At 50.8% G+C, this 17,052-nt stretch overlaps 1 protein-coding gene across 1 annotated transcript in view; it reads left to right on the top strand.

Annotated features, from left to right (window-relative positions):
• The first annotated feature begins 1,016 nt into the window (after nucleotides 1-1,016).
• The window catches only part of WTIP (WT1 interacting protein), a 78,219-nt gene continuing 62,183 nt past the window's right edge, over nucleotides 1,017-17,052 (top strand). The window contains exon 1 of the mRNA XM_086469396.1: nucleotides 1,017-2,493. Coding sequence (XP_086325522.1) covers nucleotides 1,017-2,493 — 1,477 coding nt within the window. The remainder of the gene's footprint in view (nucleotides 2,494-17,052) is intronic.

The following is a 17,052-nucleotide window of genomic DNA, read 5'->3' as shown; positions in this document are numbered from 1 at the left end:
GAGGGCTGCCCCTTCCCGCGGCGGGACGAGGCCGCGGGTCCCGCCGGGAAGTTCTAGTCGGGGGCGAGAGCGGCGGAGCCCCCCGGAAGGCGGGAACCCCGGGCGGCTGTTCTGACAGAGCCCTCCGTGCGCGGCTGCCCTCAGGGCGCTCCGCCGAGCCCCCGCGCGGCGACTCCTCAGCTCCCGGGTTCCCGCCCGGCGGCGGCCCGGGGCGCGGTGACAGCCTCGCCGCCTCCCGGTCCGCGGCGAGCAGCGGCACCGCCCGCCCGCCGGCCCCGGGCAGGGCTCGGTGAGCGCCGGCTGAGGAGGAGAGCGTGCGGCGCGGAGGGGAGCTGCCGACCCCGCCGCCGAGCAGCGCCGCGGCCGCCCTCTCCCTGACTGACTCGGTGAAAATCATTGTTTGGCTCCGGCATTAACTACATTCCAGCGGGACGCAGCGCCCAGTCTCCTTCCTCGCATTCCTGCCCCACACAAAGGAGTCCCTGACTCGCCGCGCCCCGCGCCCCGCTCGCCGCGCCGCAAAGCCCCTCCGGGCCGGCCGCCGCCTTCGCCCCCCGCCCGGGGGTGCGGGCCGGGCTGCGGCCCCGCCGCGGGGCGGCCGGCCGGGGGCGGCGGGGGCAGGGAGCCGCCGAGCGCAAATTCCTCCGCGCAGCGCGCCATTGACTGGACCGAGCAACTTATTTAAGGCTGGAAAGTGACACAGGGGCTTCTCGTCTCCGCTCGCCGCGCTCCGCCGGGAAGCCCGGCCACACCGAGCCGAGCGCTGCGGCGCGGGGATGCCGCCGAGGTGACTGCCGCCTCGCCTGGTCGCCGCCGAGCAGCCCTCCGGAGAAGCAGCCGCGTCCCGCCGCTGCCCCGCCAGGACCGCGTGAAGGGGCTTTCTTCTGGGGTGGGTTTTTTTTTGGTGTTTTATTTTTATTTTTTTGGTCCCCCTTTTCTTTCTCTGTTCCGGGCTGTGCTTTCGTAGAGAGTTCGCCGTCCCTACCCCGGCCCGCGCCGCCGGGCTCCGGCCGAGCATGGAGAAGTACGAGGAGGACATGGCACTGAAGGCTACCAAGTTCATGGAGGATCTGTCCCTCTACGAGCCCTGCCCGGAGGGTCCGTACGGCCGGGGCGGCCGCCGGGACCTGGCGCTGCACCCCGACCTGGAGGAGACCAAGCGGGTCATCGCCGCCCACATGACGGCGGAGCAGCGGGGCCGGAAGATGAACGGCACCGCCGCGCCGCCGCCGCCCGCCGAAGCCTTCCCCGCCGCCACCCCCTGCGGCAAAGCCTACCCGCCCGCGGCGCCGGCCGCCCCGCTCCGCGCCGCCAACGGCCGCGCCGCTGCCGAGCCGCCGCCGGCCGCGGGGCCGCCGTGCTGCGAGGAGGGGCTGTGCACCCGCTCCGAGGTGGCGCTGCCCTGCTACAGCGGCTTCGCCGACAAGGGCAAGCGCTACTCGGCCGAGGGCTACCGCTACGCCGCGGGCAGCGCCTACGAGGGCGGCTACGTGGCCAAGGGCGGCGGGCGGGCGCCCGGCGGCCCGGACGGCAAGTACGGCGCCGCCAGCCCGCGGGCCAGCCTGGCCGCCTCCTCGCCGGGCCCCGTCGCCGAGCACGGCAAGTTCTCCAGCCCGCGCTCCAGCCTGGGCGGCGCGGCCGCGCTGCCCTACGAGAAGTTCTCCAGCCCCCGCTCCAGCCTGGTGGTGCCCGGCCAGGAGAAGTACGGCAGCCCCCGCGCCAGCCTGGTGCAGTACGACGGCGCCGCCCTCAGCCCCCGCTCCAGCTACGCCAGCACGGCCAGCGACACCAGCAAGCACTCCAGCCCCCGCGCCAGCCTCACCAGCTACGACGGCGGCGGCAGCAGCAAGCCCAGCAGCAACCGCACCAGCGGCATCAGCATGGGCTACGACCAGCGCCACGCCAGCCCCCGCTCCAGCACCGCCAGCCAGTACTCCTGCACCACCAGCCCCCGCTCCAGCTACTCGGACTCCAGGTACGGCCTGCCGGGCAGCGCCGAGCCGGAGGGGGCGGGCGGCGCCGGGCTCGCCCTGGCCAGCCCCCGCTCCAGCCTCTGCGGCCCCGAGGGCCGCGGCGCGGCGGGCGCCGCCGTGGTCAGCCCCCGCTCCAGCATCTCCAGCCAGAGCTCGCGGAGCTCCCGCGGCTCCATGAGCGCCTACCCCGAGCTGCAGCTGCCCTCGCCCCGCTCCTCCCTGCTGGGGCCCGGCCTGCAGGAGGACGGCGCCGCGCCCGAGCTGGGGGACGTCTACCACAAGATCCATGCCCAGTCCCCGCCGCGGCACGACCAGCAGCACCCGGCCGCCGCCCCCGAGGCGGCCCCCCCCTACGCCTACAGCCCGACCAAAGGCTCCGCTTCGGCTCCCAAATTCAAGCTCCCCTACCAGGTGACGCCGTGCCGGGAGAGCGGCCCCAGCCAGGCGGAGAGGCGGCTGGAGGCGCTGACGCTGGAGCTGGAGAAGGAGCTGGAGATGCACATGAAGAAGGAGTACTTCGGTGAGTGAGCCGCCGGCGTGGGGCGCGGGCCGTCCCGGGGCCGGAGGGGGCGAGCGGCTGAAGGGCGGCGGTGTGCGGGGCCTGCCCGGAGCCGAAGGGGGGGGGGGGGCGTTGAGGGGGGGGGGGGGGGGGGTTGGCTGTGGAGAAGGCGAGCGTGTGATGCCCAGGGCTGCTCTGGACTAGGGACCTGCCGGGGTCCCATATCGCCACGAATGCTGTCTGCCTGATTGGTGTCAGCAGTGCTTGCACTGTGGCTCGTTCCTGGTGTTTGATCTCTCCCCTGTCTGTTCCTTACACCGTTCTCCGGGATGTGTGGTGCTTCCCCTTCCACGTGCGGATGGGAGATGTGTCTGAGGTGTTACAGAAGCTGTTTGTACTGTCGGGCAGTGACTCTTGTTCGCCTCTCTTCCTCTCAGGCTGCTGAAGCTTCACTGATAACCTCCAGCATCCCTGAGGCTGTGGTGTTTGCGGTCGTGCTCTCGGGCTGTCTGTGATAACTTTTATAGATGACGAGCACGGCTGGTGAAGCAATTTCTAGTGCCTCATTCAATAAAATCTTTGTGCTAGTTCGGAGTGCCTGTGGCAGCCCCGCATTGTTTCTGCCCCGCGAGGCCTCGAAGGGTCTGCTCAGCACGCCAGGCTGTCAGGGGTCGGTATCTTCTCTGGGATGGGAGAGGAAAGCCCTCTGTCCTTGCTGAGGCTAAGTCAGCCTGTTGGTCATCTCCTGAATTTCTGTTGCTTCTTTATAGAACAGAAGTAACTTGAAATGAGTGAACATACTTTGTAGTCACAGTAGTTCGGACTAAGCTCCCATCTTTCTTGCTTTGTATTGGATGGAAAAGGCCAAAATGCCTTTGAAAGATGATCCTGGAGCGAGCGAATACTGTCCTGTTCCTCCTGCGCTGGTGACTGCGGATGAGCTGGGAGACTGCCGGACCTGGGCAGCTCTCGGGAGCGGTTTGTGCCCTGGTTGAACGAGGGGTGAGGGCTTTTGCGTAGGGATGTAAGAGCTCCCGGCAGAGGAGTGAGAAAGAGGCCTAGGAAGATGAGGGACTGTGGATAGCCAGCCTCCATCCATGGCCTTTGAGGGGACAGTTACCTCTGTGCCTTTGTGTGCTGCCTTGGCACAGGGGAAAGGCACCCTGGCCGTGTGATTTCTGACAGACACGAGCATCGCTGAGGATGGAGACTTGTGTTACCTTGGTCACTGATTTAAACACGAGGATTCAGACTGCTTTTGGCACAGCATTAGTGTGCCCTGCATGGAAGGAAGGAGTTGCAGGGCTCCTTGCAAGCGTCTGGGAGATGCTTGTAGTGAGACAGACTTGGGCCAATCAGCAGAGGTGAGCAGTACCCTCTCCTTCTAGGAAAACCTCTCTGAACTGCAGTGGCATAGTTTCTGCAAGCTGTTCTGCCCAGACAAAGGAAGCTGAATGCAGGTGCTTACTACCTCCCTCCATGCCCTGTGGGGCTGATAAGAAAGCTGATGGTCATCCACTGCATCATTTGCAGGGTCTGGTGCCTGGCATGGTGCTCCTCACCAGCTGAGTGACTTCAGCTGAGGACAGTAACATTCACTTTTGAGTATGTGCAGAAGCTGGATGGGAGGGCTCCTTAACACACTAACTGCAGGAAGTGTTACCTTCAAGTTTTCTGTGGTATACAGTGAGAGACAGAGAAATAACGTATATTTGGAGTAAGAAATAGTTACCACTGTCCTGAGCATCTGAGAAGGGTTTCCAGTGGCCAGGGCAACTGGGTGTGCAATCAGGGACTCCAGGAGCAACCCTGGGGAATCTGTGTTGTGGGTGGGTTTTTTCTTATTTATAAGAATTGCCCGTTGCAAGTGTCACTACTTGCAGGTATGATCTGTAGCAAGATGTTGCAGCATGACTTAACCTCTGTGGATGTGTCCTGTGTAGGGTCAGAAGTAAGCTTGTGCCTTTATGCCTAGAGAGCGTATGTACCAGCTGCTCTGTAGGCATTTGTTGTAGCAGCACAAAGCAGTGCTGCTGTGACTTGCACCCTGGAAGCAGATGAAACCTGGAAAACTGGGGTGCTTGAAAAGAGAAGGTTGAGTTCTGTGAGTTGTTGAGGTTTTGATAAATCCTGGTGGGCTTGATCCTGTGTTTCTCGTTCAGGCCATCTGTGGAAGTGAATGTTGAGCTTTGGCTGAGCAGGTGAATGAGGGGTTGGCAGGAACGACCACAGGCTGATGGGTCAGAGACAAGGAGAGCGCGAACAGGATGGGGAGAAGTCTGCTATTTAGTTCGACTTAACTGAGGCTTAAACAATGTTAATAAAAGGAAATGGGGAGAAATGCATTGATTAGCATAGCAGCTTGCCCGTACTGCAGCTGAAGTCTTTGATTACGCATTCACTCCCTTGGTGCTGGTGTCTGGCACTCTGAAGGCAGTTGTGGGGTGTTCTGTGATGCCCATGGAGAACACAAGTGTTGAGCCAATCATCTAACAAGGTAGAAGGAGCAGAGGAAATGATTTAATGCTCCTTAATTAGATGAGCTTGACTGTATAGTGAGTAAATGCTTATATGAAGACACTGGTAACTTTACTGTGATCTGTCCATCCAGTTGTCATGTCCCCACCCCCCCCAATTTGAAAAAACTGAGCAGTGTGCTATTTTGAAACTGAGGTCAAGTGACTAACCAGTCCTGTTTGGAGGAGGAGCAACTCTACCATGCCTTTGATCTGTTTGTGGGTCAGTTTGAGTGTTCCCCTCTAACTGTGCTCATGTTGGTGGTGCCTGGCTGCTCTCCCACACCTCATTGCTCTGCTTCAGGAGGAACCTGTAGTCTGGAGCAGGTAGGTATGTGATGGAGGACATGGACATGGTCTGAGCATCGGGGAGGTTCTGGGGGAGCCAAGCAGTGTGCAAGCAGGCAGGTCTTAGGGGAATGACAGCCATCTCTGCCTGTGCTGGCGTGAATGGCTCTGAGCAGCCCTGTGCTGGGAGCTTTGCTTTACTGCCTCACCTTCTCTATCCTCCACTTGCTTGCAGCAGGCTTCAGTGCATCTGAGAGAGAAGGAAAACACCTGTATGCGGTTGGTTTACTCTGAAGATGCAAAAGGAGTGCTCTGCATCTGCCCTACCCGCAGTTGCACAGCTGAGAGTTAGCACCCTGCCACTTCCAGGTGCTCCCACCAGCACGTTGCAACCACGTGCGCTTGCTAATCTTGCAGAAGACAAAGCCTGCAGAGAAGGAAGGGGAGAGGGAGGGTTGTTTTGGGCTGGATTGGTGGGCTGCTCTGATTCATCCCTGTTGAAGCGGTGGCTGGAGCTGGCTCAAGGGAGAGGGTGCAGGCAGAGGGCTCCAGGAGGCTGAGACAGTTCCTTTGGCAGCAGCCTGCAGTTGGGTTGGGTAAAGCTGTGAGACTTCATTCCCTTGTAGCTGCTTCCTGTGCAACCCCTGCCCGAAATACTTTGTCCTCAACCCTCTGAGACCTGTTGTCTGTCCCCTGTCAAGGTACTGACAGTTTAGTTAACATGCTCAGTTTAGTGGCAGATGCTGAGAAGAGAGGTAATAAAAAAGTACTTTAATTCACTTTCATCACTGTTCTCGGCCCAGCATTTGTATGTGATGACGTGAATTGTCAAAGTTATGTTACAGAGATGTTTTAAGTTGAATGTGCATCCTGAGGTGTCAAGAGGACATTTGTGGGTGTTGGAAGGTAATCAGCTCCGGCACTGTCTTAAATTCTGTTTACTTTGCAGAATTCTTCAGCCTGATGTCTAGGTGTTGAAAAAGACAGTTTAAGGCAAAAATCGGGATTTTGGCATGCCCATTCAAGTTTTCAAAGCAGTCCTTGTGGGACTGACTACAAACCTATGGCCTGTCCAGTTCCAGCCTGTGGTGTTTTGGGGAGCAAGGGATAAGGCCAGTCCTGAATGTGAGTTCCTGGATGGGTCAGTGTGGTGTGTTCTTGAATCTGAAACGCAGGGCCAGGCAGCTGTTAGTGAATGTCCCAAATTTAAATGAGAGTAATTTGAGGTTCACTTTTTTTGAAGGGGGGGGTGGTGGTGATGGTTTGCATGTGCAAAACTGCAGCATGCGTGCAGGGTGTAGTTGATTTGAAACCTTTGTTAGAAAGGGATTTCTAACAAGGTGGGGAGAAGTATGGTTGGTTTTTACTATAATAAATGAAGTGCTGACCTGACTGAATTCAGACAGCTGAAGTCTCTGTTGCTGTGGCTTGATTCTGTTTCCCTGGGCTCCCAGGTATGACATTGCCTTCAGTAGTGTTAGAGTAGGGTCTTGGTTTTGTGTTCTGTCATTGTTCCTGGTGTGAAATTTCTACTAAATTCATTTGTTTGGGCCAGATGTTGAATGACTGAAAAATAATCACTGGGGGAGTGGTTCTGAGCAAGGGGATAGTGAATAGACTGCTTCTTATCCATGGTTTCCTCTGCTCAAAAAAGTGTGCTAACCCAACCATGTGCTGCTGTCTGCTGCCCTGCCTGTGCTTGTTACCGACATGAAGCACAGCAGGATTAGACCGTTGGTCTCTGTGGACTATCTCGCCTGTCACTCTTCTTTCCAACTCTCCATAACTAATTCAGTTCAAAGAGAATGTTGATTTTTGGTTTTGGTTTAAAAAAAATAAAAAATGAAAAAGGTAGAAGAAGCAAAAGATGTTGGAGCCCAACATCAGCTGAGACAAAATAACTGTTTATACTAGGCAGTGGAAAGAGCTGTAATTGGTAAAATATTGGACCTCTTGAATTTTCTCTGTGTTATGGCAGTTTCCATGCCGTTAACCTTGAGCATCCTGGTTCTCAGGTGTAGATGGGGGAAACAGGTAATTCCTCAGGGGACAAGGCAGAAGCTTTGATGAATGGCTAATAATAACTGTTGCAGCTCTTTTTTTGCCAAGCAGTTATGTGAAAATTCTCTGCAGTTGGTGGGTTGCCCATTTTTAATCAAAGCCATGTTTCCCAGATCTAAACACTCAATAGAAAACAGAGCTGCACAACAATCAAGTGTGTTAAGAGTCCAAATTTTGAGCTGGTTTGAGAAATAAGCATGTCATTTTCTGAAGTGTAGGTCAGTAGCCAGTCTTCTTAGAAAGTGTGTTGGCTTGTTGTACCTGTTCCTGGCTAGAGCAGGGCTGAGCCTCTGCGGTGCAGCCCTGTAAAGTAGCAGTGGTTCACAGCAAGCAATGCAGTTGCACTCGTGGAAAATCCCTGCAATTCAGGTGCAGACCTTAATGACTTAACTAGAAAAAACCTCAAGACATCTCAAAATAAAATCCATAGAAGGTATTAATTAAATTTTTATTTAGAAAATGGAATACTTATCTGGTAAATCCAGACCTTCCTCATTCATGACAGCCCTGTTTAGGTCACGGGGGCATGTTTGACTTGTTTTTGACAGCTTGGAGTCATCTCTAGTTGTTTTTATTACACCACAGAGATCGGGGAGTAAGTAAATTCACATCTGTGTTTTACCATTTCTGTGTTTCTCAGCCTGGCCTGGCCTGCCCAGCTGCCTCTGTACCTCCCAGAACATCTCTGCTGTGGAGCTGTTGGGTATATGGCTGCTTTGTGCTATGGCTGTAAAAGCAATGTGGGCTTCGCCTGGGAACTTGGTATCTTGACAGATAGACACCAATTTCCTGCAAATTACGATGTAAATAACAAAGAGCAGATGGAGTTAATGGTATGAAAGAGGGCTATAATGCTCTGTTAAGTCCTGCTTACCTCCTTCAGGTTGTACAACGCCAGCTATTGGCACTGAGCTCCCAGCTTGCAGGAGATGCGTTTATGGAAGATGCGTGTGAATCCTGGGAAAGCTCCTTGCTGTGGAACCTGGGATCCCACCATCTCAGGGCACTACAGTGTCAGTGTGAAGAGTCTAGATCCAGAGACTGTATGTGACTTTTCCCTGCATGTGATTTCAGGAGGGTGGGGTAGAGGTGGTGTCCACAAGTGGTGTTCTGCATCCTTTGCTTTTCCTCTCCTTGTCATCTTCTGCCCAGAACAGAAGTCGCTTAAAGGTATCAAGACCTAAACCTGGAGGGGATGTAGAGAGCAGAGGAACAGGTGCAGATACGGGTGATGCATGTGACACCCGTTCCCTCTGATCTGCAGGTAGTTGCAGGGAGCACCCTGGCGCTGTGTGTGTTGTGAATGAAGTGCTGGGAGCTCTGGGTACTGTTGCCACTTTTTTACTTTGGTTGCCTTTTTTGCGGCAAAGTAATAGGTCCTGCTTATTGATACTTAATGTGTTTTCCTGAAATCTTGGTGGCCATTAAGTGTTGTCTCAGATGCTGTTTTACAGAATTAAAAAAAGGAGGAGAATCTCCCAGTCTTATTTCTGCGTGTTAGTTTTGAGGGAGGCGTTCTTGTGCAAGGTTGATGAGCGTGGCTGTGCTGGGAGGTGTTGCCCAGTCTTGGAGAGTGGTGCAGGGCTTCCTGGCAGCCACACAAGCAATGCCTGCAAAGCAGGGCACTGCCCGGTTCGGAGAGAGGGGAAAAAAAAAATCAAATCCTTGGCAGGTTTGGGCTTGGAGCTTTGAACGTAGCACAAGGCAGGCACAAGGCAAAGTTTGCCCGTTGCTTTGGTTTCTGGCAGAAGAGAGGCATTGCAATTCACTTGCCAAATCCCATATTGCCCTAGAGTTTGAGAGCCCTTGTGCCATGGGGTGGAAGGACTCAGGCATACCAGACCATGCTCTTCTGAAAAAAGAGAACCAAAAACCCTTTCTGACCTATTAGGAAAAGGGGAAAAGAGAAAGGGGTAGCTTGGGTTGGGCTGAAATAGACTTGCGTGCTGTGTAAGACAAACTGATGTTCCTCTTTTGGGAAGAGACTTTCTCAGCCCCTGTTCCACACCTGGCAGGAATTCAGGCAGATGAAGAAACAGCCCAGAAAGAGGTGATCCCCAGGGGCTGATTTGCATTTATTCACAAAGAAAATACTTTGAAGATGCTCCAAGTGCAGACTTGCAGATCAGCTTCCTGGTGTGCCAAGTGTGTGAAGCTCTGCCTCTTCCTTCTGCTGCCTCTGCTCCCTACTTTGCAGGGGCTTTGCAGGGCTTCCTCGTGGGGGTGGTGGGAGTGACAATGGGCAGGAGTGGGGAGCAGCTTGGACCTATCTGGCTGCAGCAGTGGCCTGACTCTAGCTGGATACCCCATCTCACTTGTGTCCATCTAATTTGTTTCTGTAGCTCATGGAAGAAAAAAAAAAAAAACCAACCCACAAACAAAACCACCACCACCAAAAAATCCCCACACACTATCTCCTGAGCTTAAAGCCGAATCTTGGACTCCTTTGTGGGCAGAACTTCCTTTGAAATTTCTCAGTGTTTTTCTTGTTTAAGGATTGGCAGATTGGGAAACCTAGTGTTAGATTTTTGCAAGGTCTGGGGGAAGTATTTTCTTTCATTTTTCTGACAAAGTGTCCCATGAGTAAATGAGTATTGGCTTAGAGCTTTTTTATTTTCAAATAGGGTGGTCCACACAGCATACCTGCATGAGGAATTTCTAGCCTTGCTCTGCAGGTAGGACAACAAGCTGAGGGGCTGCAGGCCGCTGCGCCTGGGTTGAAGCAGAGGAGAGGACTTTGTGGACCTGACTGTCCTGTCCATGAGCAGTGCCATATGTTGTGCCTGGATGGAGCTGAATCTCACCTGTGGGAACCAGAGGTCAGCAGCACTAGTGGAATGAGGGGTAGGCTCTGGGCTGCTACTGGGAGCACACAACCATGCACCAACATTAGCTGGACCTGAAGCTGCAGTTGTCAGGATAACAAGTGATATAAGAATTTTTCCCTTTTCCCCTTCTACATCCAAGTGTCTCTAACTCTCCTAGTCTGTGTGATTGGGTGAGGACGATGTGCACCAGCTGATCCTAATAGTCAGTTCCTGTCTTCTCTCTTCTGATCTTTTGGGTGGGGGTTGTCCTTGCCTTGACTCCTGTCCTCTCAACCTGCAAATAAAAGACCTGCGCAGGCTTGTACAAAGACCGTGGCTTCTGCGAGGAGGTAGCTGCGCTGGTCCCTCAAGGTTGCTATGAATTTTGCTGTGATATTTAAAAGCAGAGAGGAAGAGGTGTACAGTGGTGGGTTGGGGGGAATAGCTCTTCATGGAGTGTGTCACTGTGACTGGGCAACTCACCAGCATGTGCAGTTTGGGGAGCTTTTAAGTTAATGTTCCTAACCAATGTGTAAAACACAAGAGAGAACTTTGATTCGAAAAAGGAGAGGGGCTGCTGAGAGCTCTGGCAAATGTGTGGCAATATTTGCTTAAATTTTTGAGAAATGTGTTAAATGCGTTTTCACCTTTATTATGAAGCTTATCTGTGTGCATTCCCCTCGCCCCTGTTTTCTAGGCTTCTGCCATATCAAGACATTGTTCATTGGTCCAGAACTGCCAGCACCAAGGCTGAGCTGAAAGTGGCTATAAAACCACTTTGGTTTTATTTTGATTTGTTTTCATTTTGAGCACAGAACCAAATTATAGGGGCACTGTGGGGGAATGTTAGGTTATAAGTTTTATTTTGCTTATATATGTTTTAGATTGGATTAGGACTGCAACCAAACTGCATTGAGATGAATGGGAGTCTTCCCTTCTCAAAGGACAAGAACTACACACCCAGGTGGCAATCATTTGTAAAAATATCTCCCTAAACAGTAGACATTCCTGTTTTGAAGAAAGATCAGCAGTAGGGACCTGGCTGTGCTGCTGGTGCAGTCTGTTCTGCATACATATCCTTCTGTAACACTACTGTTCTGAAATAACAAGTTACCAGCCAGAAAAAGTGTTCAATAAGCCCGTGAACAAATTGTTGTTTGAATTTTTTGGACTATGCAGCTTGCAGTTTCTCACCAAGCAGTTGAATTAAAAGAACAGAGTTGTCTTGGGGTCTAAATTAGAGTAAGACTGACTCCAAGATCAAGTGTGACCATTTTGTAACAAATGGTCGCATGTTTGGGTTTGTCCTGCAGCTCAGGGCCAGGGCACTAACTTTTAAGATGGGGTGAGGAGGAGGGTGAGATAAGGTTGTTCTGTGTAGACTGGAGTGTAGATCTGAACAGAGAATAGTCCACATGCTTGATACTAAATAGGAATAGAATAGTTAAAGTTCTCTTTTCTCAGAGCTCTAGGGTCAGGTTATTAAGAAACAGTAGCAAGTAGCACACTGGGCAGTACTGTACAGGGGAAGAAGAGGTTGGAGGCTGGGGGACAGCTGGTATTTTAGGTCCGAGCTGAAGGTCCTTCTGTTGTCAACAGATGCTTAGGTATTACCTACTTCAGCAGGTCAAGGACTGAGATACTTGCCAGGATTTAAACCTAGTACTATAGAGGAACATGGCTTTTGTTGTAGGTGAGATGCAAGTTGCTCAGCTTACTCTTAAGTGGCATCACACGTCTTTATGGCATGCCTGTTGGTTCAAGGAAAGACAGGGAAAAGGATACATGTTCATCCTGTATTCTCCCTGCCAGAGACTTGCTCAGCCTGAGTTGTTGACACCACTGCAAGATGAAAGCTATGGGTCCTGTCAAATGAAAACCAATAGGGAACAACCATTTGTAGTGATCACTTAGTTTTCTTGCTTTGCTTGGAGACATCTCTCTCTGGCTATGGTGGAAGACAACCAGAGAAGCTGTTTTGTGACTGGTACTAGATTGAAACAGAGTCTGTTTTAATTGAGGATAAACAATGATTCCTTCTCTAAAATAGACAAATAGCTCCTCTCCAGAAATGATGAAATCCTTCGTCCCTCAAAGGCACCAGTGGAAGAAACAAGGGATGTGTAGGCACCCGCTCAGTACCAACTCTGACCTTACAGAAGCAGCACAGTAGAGAGATTCTTCATTGATTTAGTAAAAGCTACCCTTATTTTTGTGGGTATAATTACAGAAGCAACTAGATTCATCTGAAAACAAAGGCTCTAGTAATTTAAAAAAAAGGCAAAAATAAATTACCCCCCCCCCCGCAACAGATACACTGATTCTTCCAGATAGTTTTCAGAAGAGAAGTTTTGTGGGTTGTGTTTTGTTTTGTTTGTTGGTTGGTTTATTTTTTTAAAGGGAACACTTACAAACTTATTTTTTAGTGGATACAGTGGAAGGAGAGATTCCAAAAGGGCTTTACTGCAATTAAGGGGAACGGTTGCAGTAGGTTGTGCTGCAGTGATTTAGCGCGTGAGAAGAAAATCCCAACTGAGTGATTTACACACTGATGCTGAATGTTTTGATTAAAGGTCAGACTCAGAAATGCATTTATGCTTGTTTGGAAGTCTAAAGAGAATCCACTGGGGAGTTAAATCTCGAAGTAGGAGTTGAATGTGTAAATATTCACAGATAGCTCTTTACTTACCCGTGTCATTTTGTTGTGAATTTAGTTAAGGAAAGCTTTACTTGAAAACTGAATCCAGTCTCTACTAGTACCTCCAATAGGGGAGAGCATTCCTGTAGACTGTCCTGACTTCGGATATTGCATATATAAATTCTGTGACTTACTGACTTAAAGGAGTTATGAATTAGCTAGGAAGAAAAGAGATCCAGGAAAGCTGGCTGATTTTTTTTCAAGGATTGCTGTCTCCAAGCTCAGAGATGGTCTGGTCCATCCTGACATGCAGGAAGTCAAGCAAGAGTGGCAGGAGGCCTGCATGGATGAGCAAGGAGCTCCTAAGAAAGAAATTAAAAGGAAATGTATAATAGGTGGAAGCAGGGACAGGTCACCTGGGAGGAATATTAAAAAACCCTCCAACTATCTGAGCATGCACTATCTGAGTTAGGGTCAAGAGAGCCAGCGCTTCCCTGGAGCTGAATCTGGTGAAAGATGTGAAGGTCAAGAAGTGCTTCTGCAGATGTATGAGCAAAAGGAAGACTGGGGGAAATGTGGAGCAGGGGTATTGGGTTGGCCACCTACACTGAAAAGCATGGTGAATAAGGGCAGAGCAGTGGATGCTGTTGATCTCAGCTTTAGCAAAACTTTTGATACTGTTGCCCATAGCATCCTTCTAGACAAACTGGTGCAGTACAGGCTAGATAAGTGGTCTGTGAGATGGACTGAAAACTGGTTGAGCTGCTGGACTCAGAGTTGTGACCAGCAGGATGAGGTTGAGTTGGAGGCCAGTCACTAGTGGTACACCCTCAGAAGGCACTACTGCGGTCAGTACTGTTTAACATCTTCGTTAATGACCTGCGTGATGGGACAGAGTACACCTCTAGCAGGTTTGCAGATTATAGTACTCTGGGAGGAGTGGTTGATAGACCAAGTGGATGGGCTGTCATTCAGCAGGACCTTGACAGACTGGAGAAGTAGGCTAACAGGAACCTTGTGAAGTTCAGCAAAGGGAAGTGCAAAGTCCTCTACGTGGGGAGCAACAATCTCACAATGGTACGTACTGGGGGCCCACTGGCTGGAAAGCAGCTCTGCAGAAAGGTCCTCTGGGGTCCTACTGGACATAAGCCAGCAGTGTGCCCTCGTGGCAAAGCAAGCCATCAGTGTCTTGAGCTGGTGTTGAGACCCAGCTGTCTTGGATCACGGGTATATTGAAGCCCCGGACATCTGCCTGGGAGGGAGCTGGGTGCCCACATGCTCTGTCCATGCACTGTGTATCCTTAAGCGTTTGGGCAGTTTGCCCACAAGAGCTGTGTCTATAAACAGGGGACTACAGAGCCTGCAGGGTTAGGAGTGGGTTGTGTCAGCTTCTGGTATGGGTAGGTCTTGGGTGGGAGAGGTGCCAGCTCCCACCCAGTGCCCAGACAGAAGATCCCACTGCTGTGAGCCTGTGCAAGCAGCTCAGGTTTCACCTGGTCTTCCCAGTAGGAGCCCTGCTGGTGCCCGCTTCTCAGGTGGACCCTCTGAAACTTAAAAGGCCACAAAACGCTTGCCCCATAGACCATAATCAGATGTGAATTATCTTTTACTGCTTTTGTCATGGATCCTAATCTGAATCACAGTTTTAGTAGTAGGGAAAATACGTACCACTGATGTTGCACGTGGAGTTTCCACCAGGCTCTGTAATGATGGATGAACAGACAGTGCAGTTGAGGTGGAAAGGGTTACTTCTCTTTATCACTCCTCTGTGTTTTGCTGAGTATTTTAATTAAAACCAGATAGAGGAAAATTTTTCACACTGTTTCAAATTTTTAGTGATTTCACCTGCTGTTGAAAATTGTGTCAAGACATAACACTGAAGGGATGATGTAAAGAGGAATGAATGCTCCTTTTAGCTGCTATGAATAGAGGCTTCTCATATCAGTTAAGTGTTGACTTTATAATTATGAGAAGATTACACATTTCTGTTATTTTTTTTTTAGCTGGTCATCTAAGATGTAAATTAACTAATGTTTTCACCACTTTGTGTAACCTGGAGAAGGGAGGTTTGGCTGATAAATTGCATTAGGACATGTTTATTTGGAGATGTTTACTGTAACTAGCAGTTAAAGTGGAAAATTACTTTCCTAACCCTTCAGTCTTTTCTGTCTGCCCGCTCTTTCCCTGATTTTGCAGTTCTTGAGTTTTCTTTTTGCTGCCTCTGCTCCACAACTGTGATTTGGTTGTATTTTTCTAAGTATTGCTAAAAATTCAGCCGCAACTCCTTTGCTATCTGATGACTGTGTATGGTTAAATGAGTGATGTCTGAGCGGTGGGATGCTGAAGGGGGTGGTGGTGTGTTAGGAGTGGGAGAGAAGAACATCTTGCCACTTTGACTTGAGTCTGGCATCCAGCTCCATGAGAAAAGGAGTCCATCTTCCAAAATTCAACTTAAAAAGAGGATGCCTTGCCATCTTGGTATGGAGATAGTGAGCAGGGTGGGTGTGGAGAAGGTGCCTGATGGTAGTTCTGGGAGCAGGCCTGCTGTGATGTGCAGTTGGGTCCTACAGCACTGAGGGCTGGTTGGCAGCTGCCAGCATCTGTTTTGTGAAGACAAGACTTGTTAGGCAGTGGGGTGCCAGTGCTACACACAGTGATCGTTTCAAAAGATAAATCCTTTCTCCCCTCGAGCAAGTAGCCTTTGACATTAGTCATTGAGGCCAAAGTATATTTCACCGTTTGCATCTCAGTGCCAAGCGCTATCGCAGGACATGTGTTCTTTAATAGTAGCAGCTTAGCACTTTGGCTAAGTGGTTCCAGGTTTCTCTGTAGAGATTATGGACCAAGGGTTTGGCTGCAGGTGCAGTGGGCAGGTTGTGAATAAAGCAGATGATGCCAAAACCCTATTATAGTTGGGATTTGCCTTTTTTGCCAGTTCCTTTCTGAGATAACTTGCTGATCAGTGTCTTGTACTTTTTTTTTTTCCTCTATGCCCAGCTTTGGCAGAGGAGCCAGGCACTTCTACTAACCCATAAGAATATAAAAGGTGGGTGGCAAAAAACCCAAGTATGTTTCTAGGCATTAAGTCTGTTAACTTTGGATGATGGTATGTCACTAGCTGGGAAACAGTGCATAACTGTGTGCATAAGCAGAGTCAACACATACTGCTTAGTTGAGAGCTACAATCATGCCTGTTTATCACTTGTTTTGATCTGAGAAAACTAGCTCTACTCTTTTTCTTCTGATTTTCTGGCCTTTTATACCCACTTTGCTCCCATTTTGTCAAGATGAGCAAGACAGGGACAAAGCAGGGGAGAGTGAGGGCCCTGAGTGTGGTATTTGTGTGTTTCTGGATCATTCATCAATAGTAATTGGATGTGGATGAAATGCATGTTCACATTTCAGTTTTCACATTTTCAAATTAGCCAGACAGACCACTTACCCTGGAGTTCACACCAGCTGCTGGAGAGCGGACTGTCATCTGATCCAGAACTGGCAATACCTGATCCAGCACAAAGTCAAAGCAGTCCAGCCAGATGATACCTGACCTAGCAGAAATCCTGCCAATATGGAGTTAGCCATCAGTACTTTACACTGTGTGGCATCTTTTTATACGGTACTAAGAGTTGTAAAGCTGGATTTACTCTGTCATTGGAACATGGCCTCATCTACTGCAGGGCTGCTGCCCATCTCAGTGGAAGGGTTGCTGTTGAGCTAAATGAGATCTGCCTGCTGCTATGGGTCTGAGCAGTGCTGGCTGGCCACAGCTGCCTTGGAGAGCAAGTCACTGAAGGTGAACATGGAGCTGAGGTCCTTTCATGGTTATGAGAAGCTCAGAGTTATCCTCTTGTAAGAATCATTGCAGACAGGAATCTGACTAAACCTGGAACCACCACCACTTGTCTGCCTTAGGTCTGCAGTGGAGAGCAGCTGAACGCATGGGACTACCCAGATCTGTAGAAGCCTCATTTTGCTGCGGAAGTTGGCAGCATGTTGATTTTCTAATTTTTACTTTCTCTTCCCCTGCTCCCCACCCCTCCCACCAGTTGCATCCATAGGAAGGAAATTAGCCTACATATATAGCATTTAGTGTTACCGTTTCCTGGAGGTGGAGAAGGCAAAATTAGAATATCCTGTTTACATGTTGTTAGTGCTGTATTTGACGAGCTGTCCCAAGGGTTTTCAACTTGCTAGATCAGGACAGGCTTTTTTTTTTACAGTCTGAGAGTCTTCCTGTCCTACTGGAGTAGATGAGTTGTGGCTATTTCCC

This window comes from Leptosomus discolor, chromosome 8 (genome assembly GCF_034619465.1).
Source record: "Leptosomus discolor isolate bLepDis1 chromosome 8, bLepDis1.hap2, whole genome shotgun sequence".
Lineage (NCBI taxonomy): Eukaryota > Metazoa > Chordata > Aves > Leptosomiformes > Leptosomidae > Leptosomus > Leptosomus discolor.
Note: the sequence above shows the minus strand (reverse complement) of the source record. Positions and strands in the feature narration are given on the sequence as shown.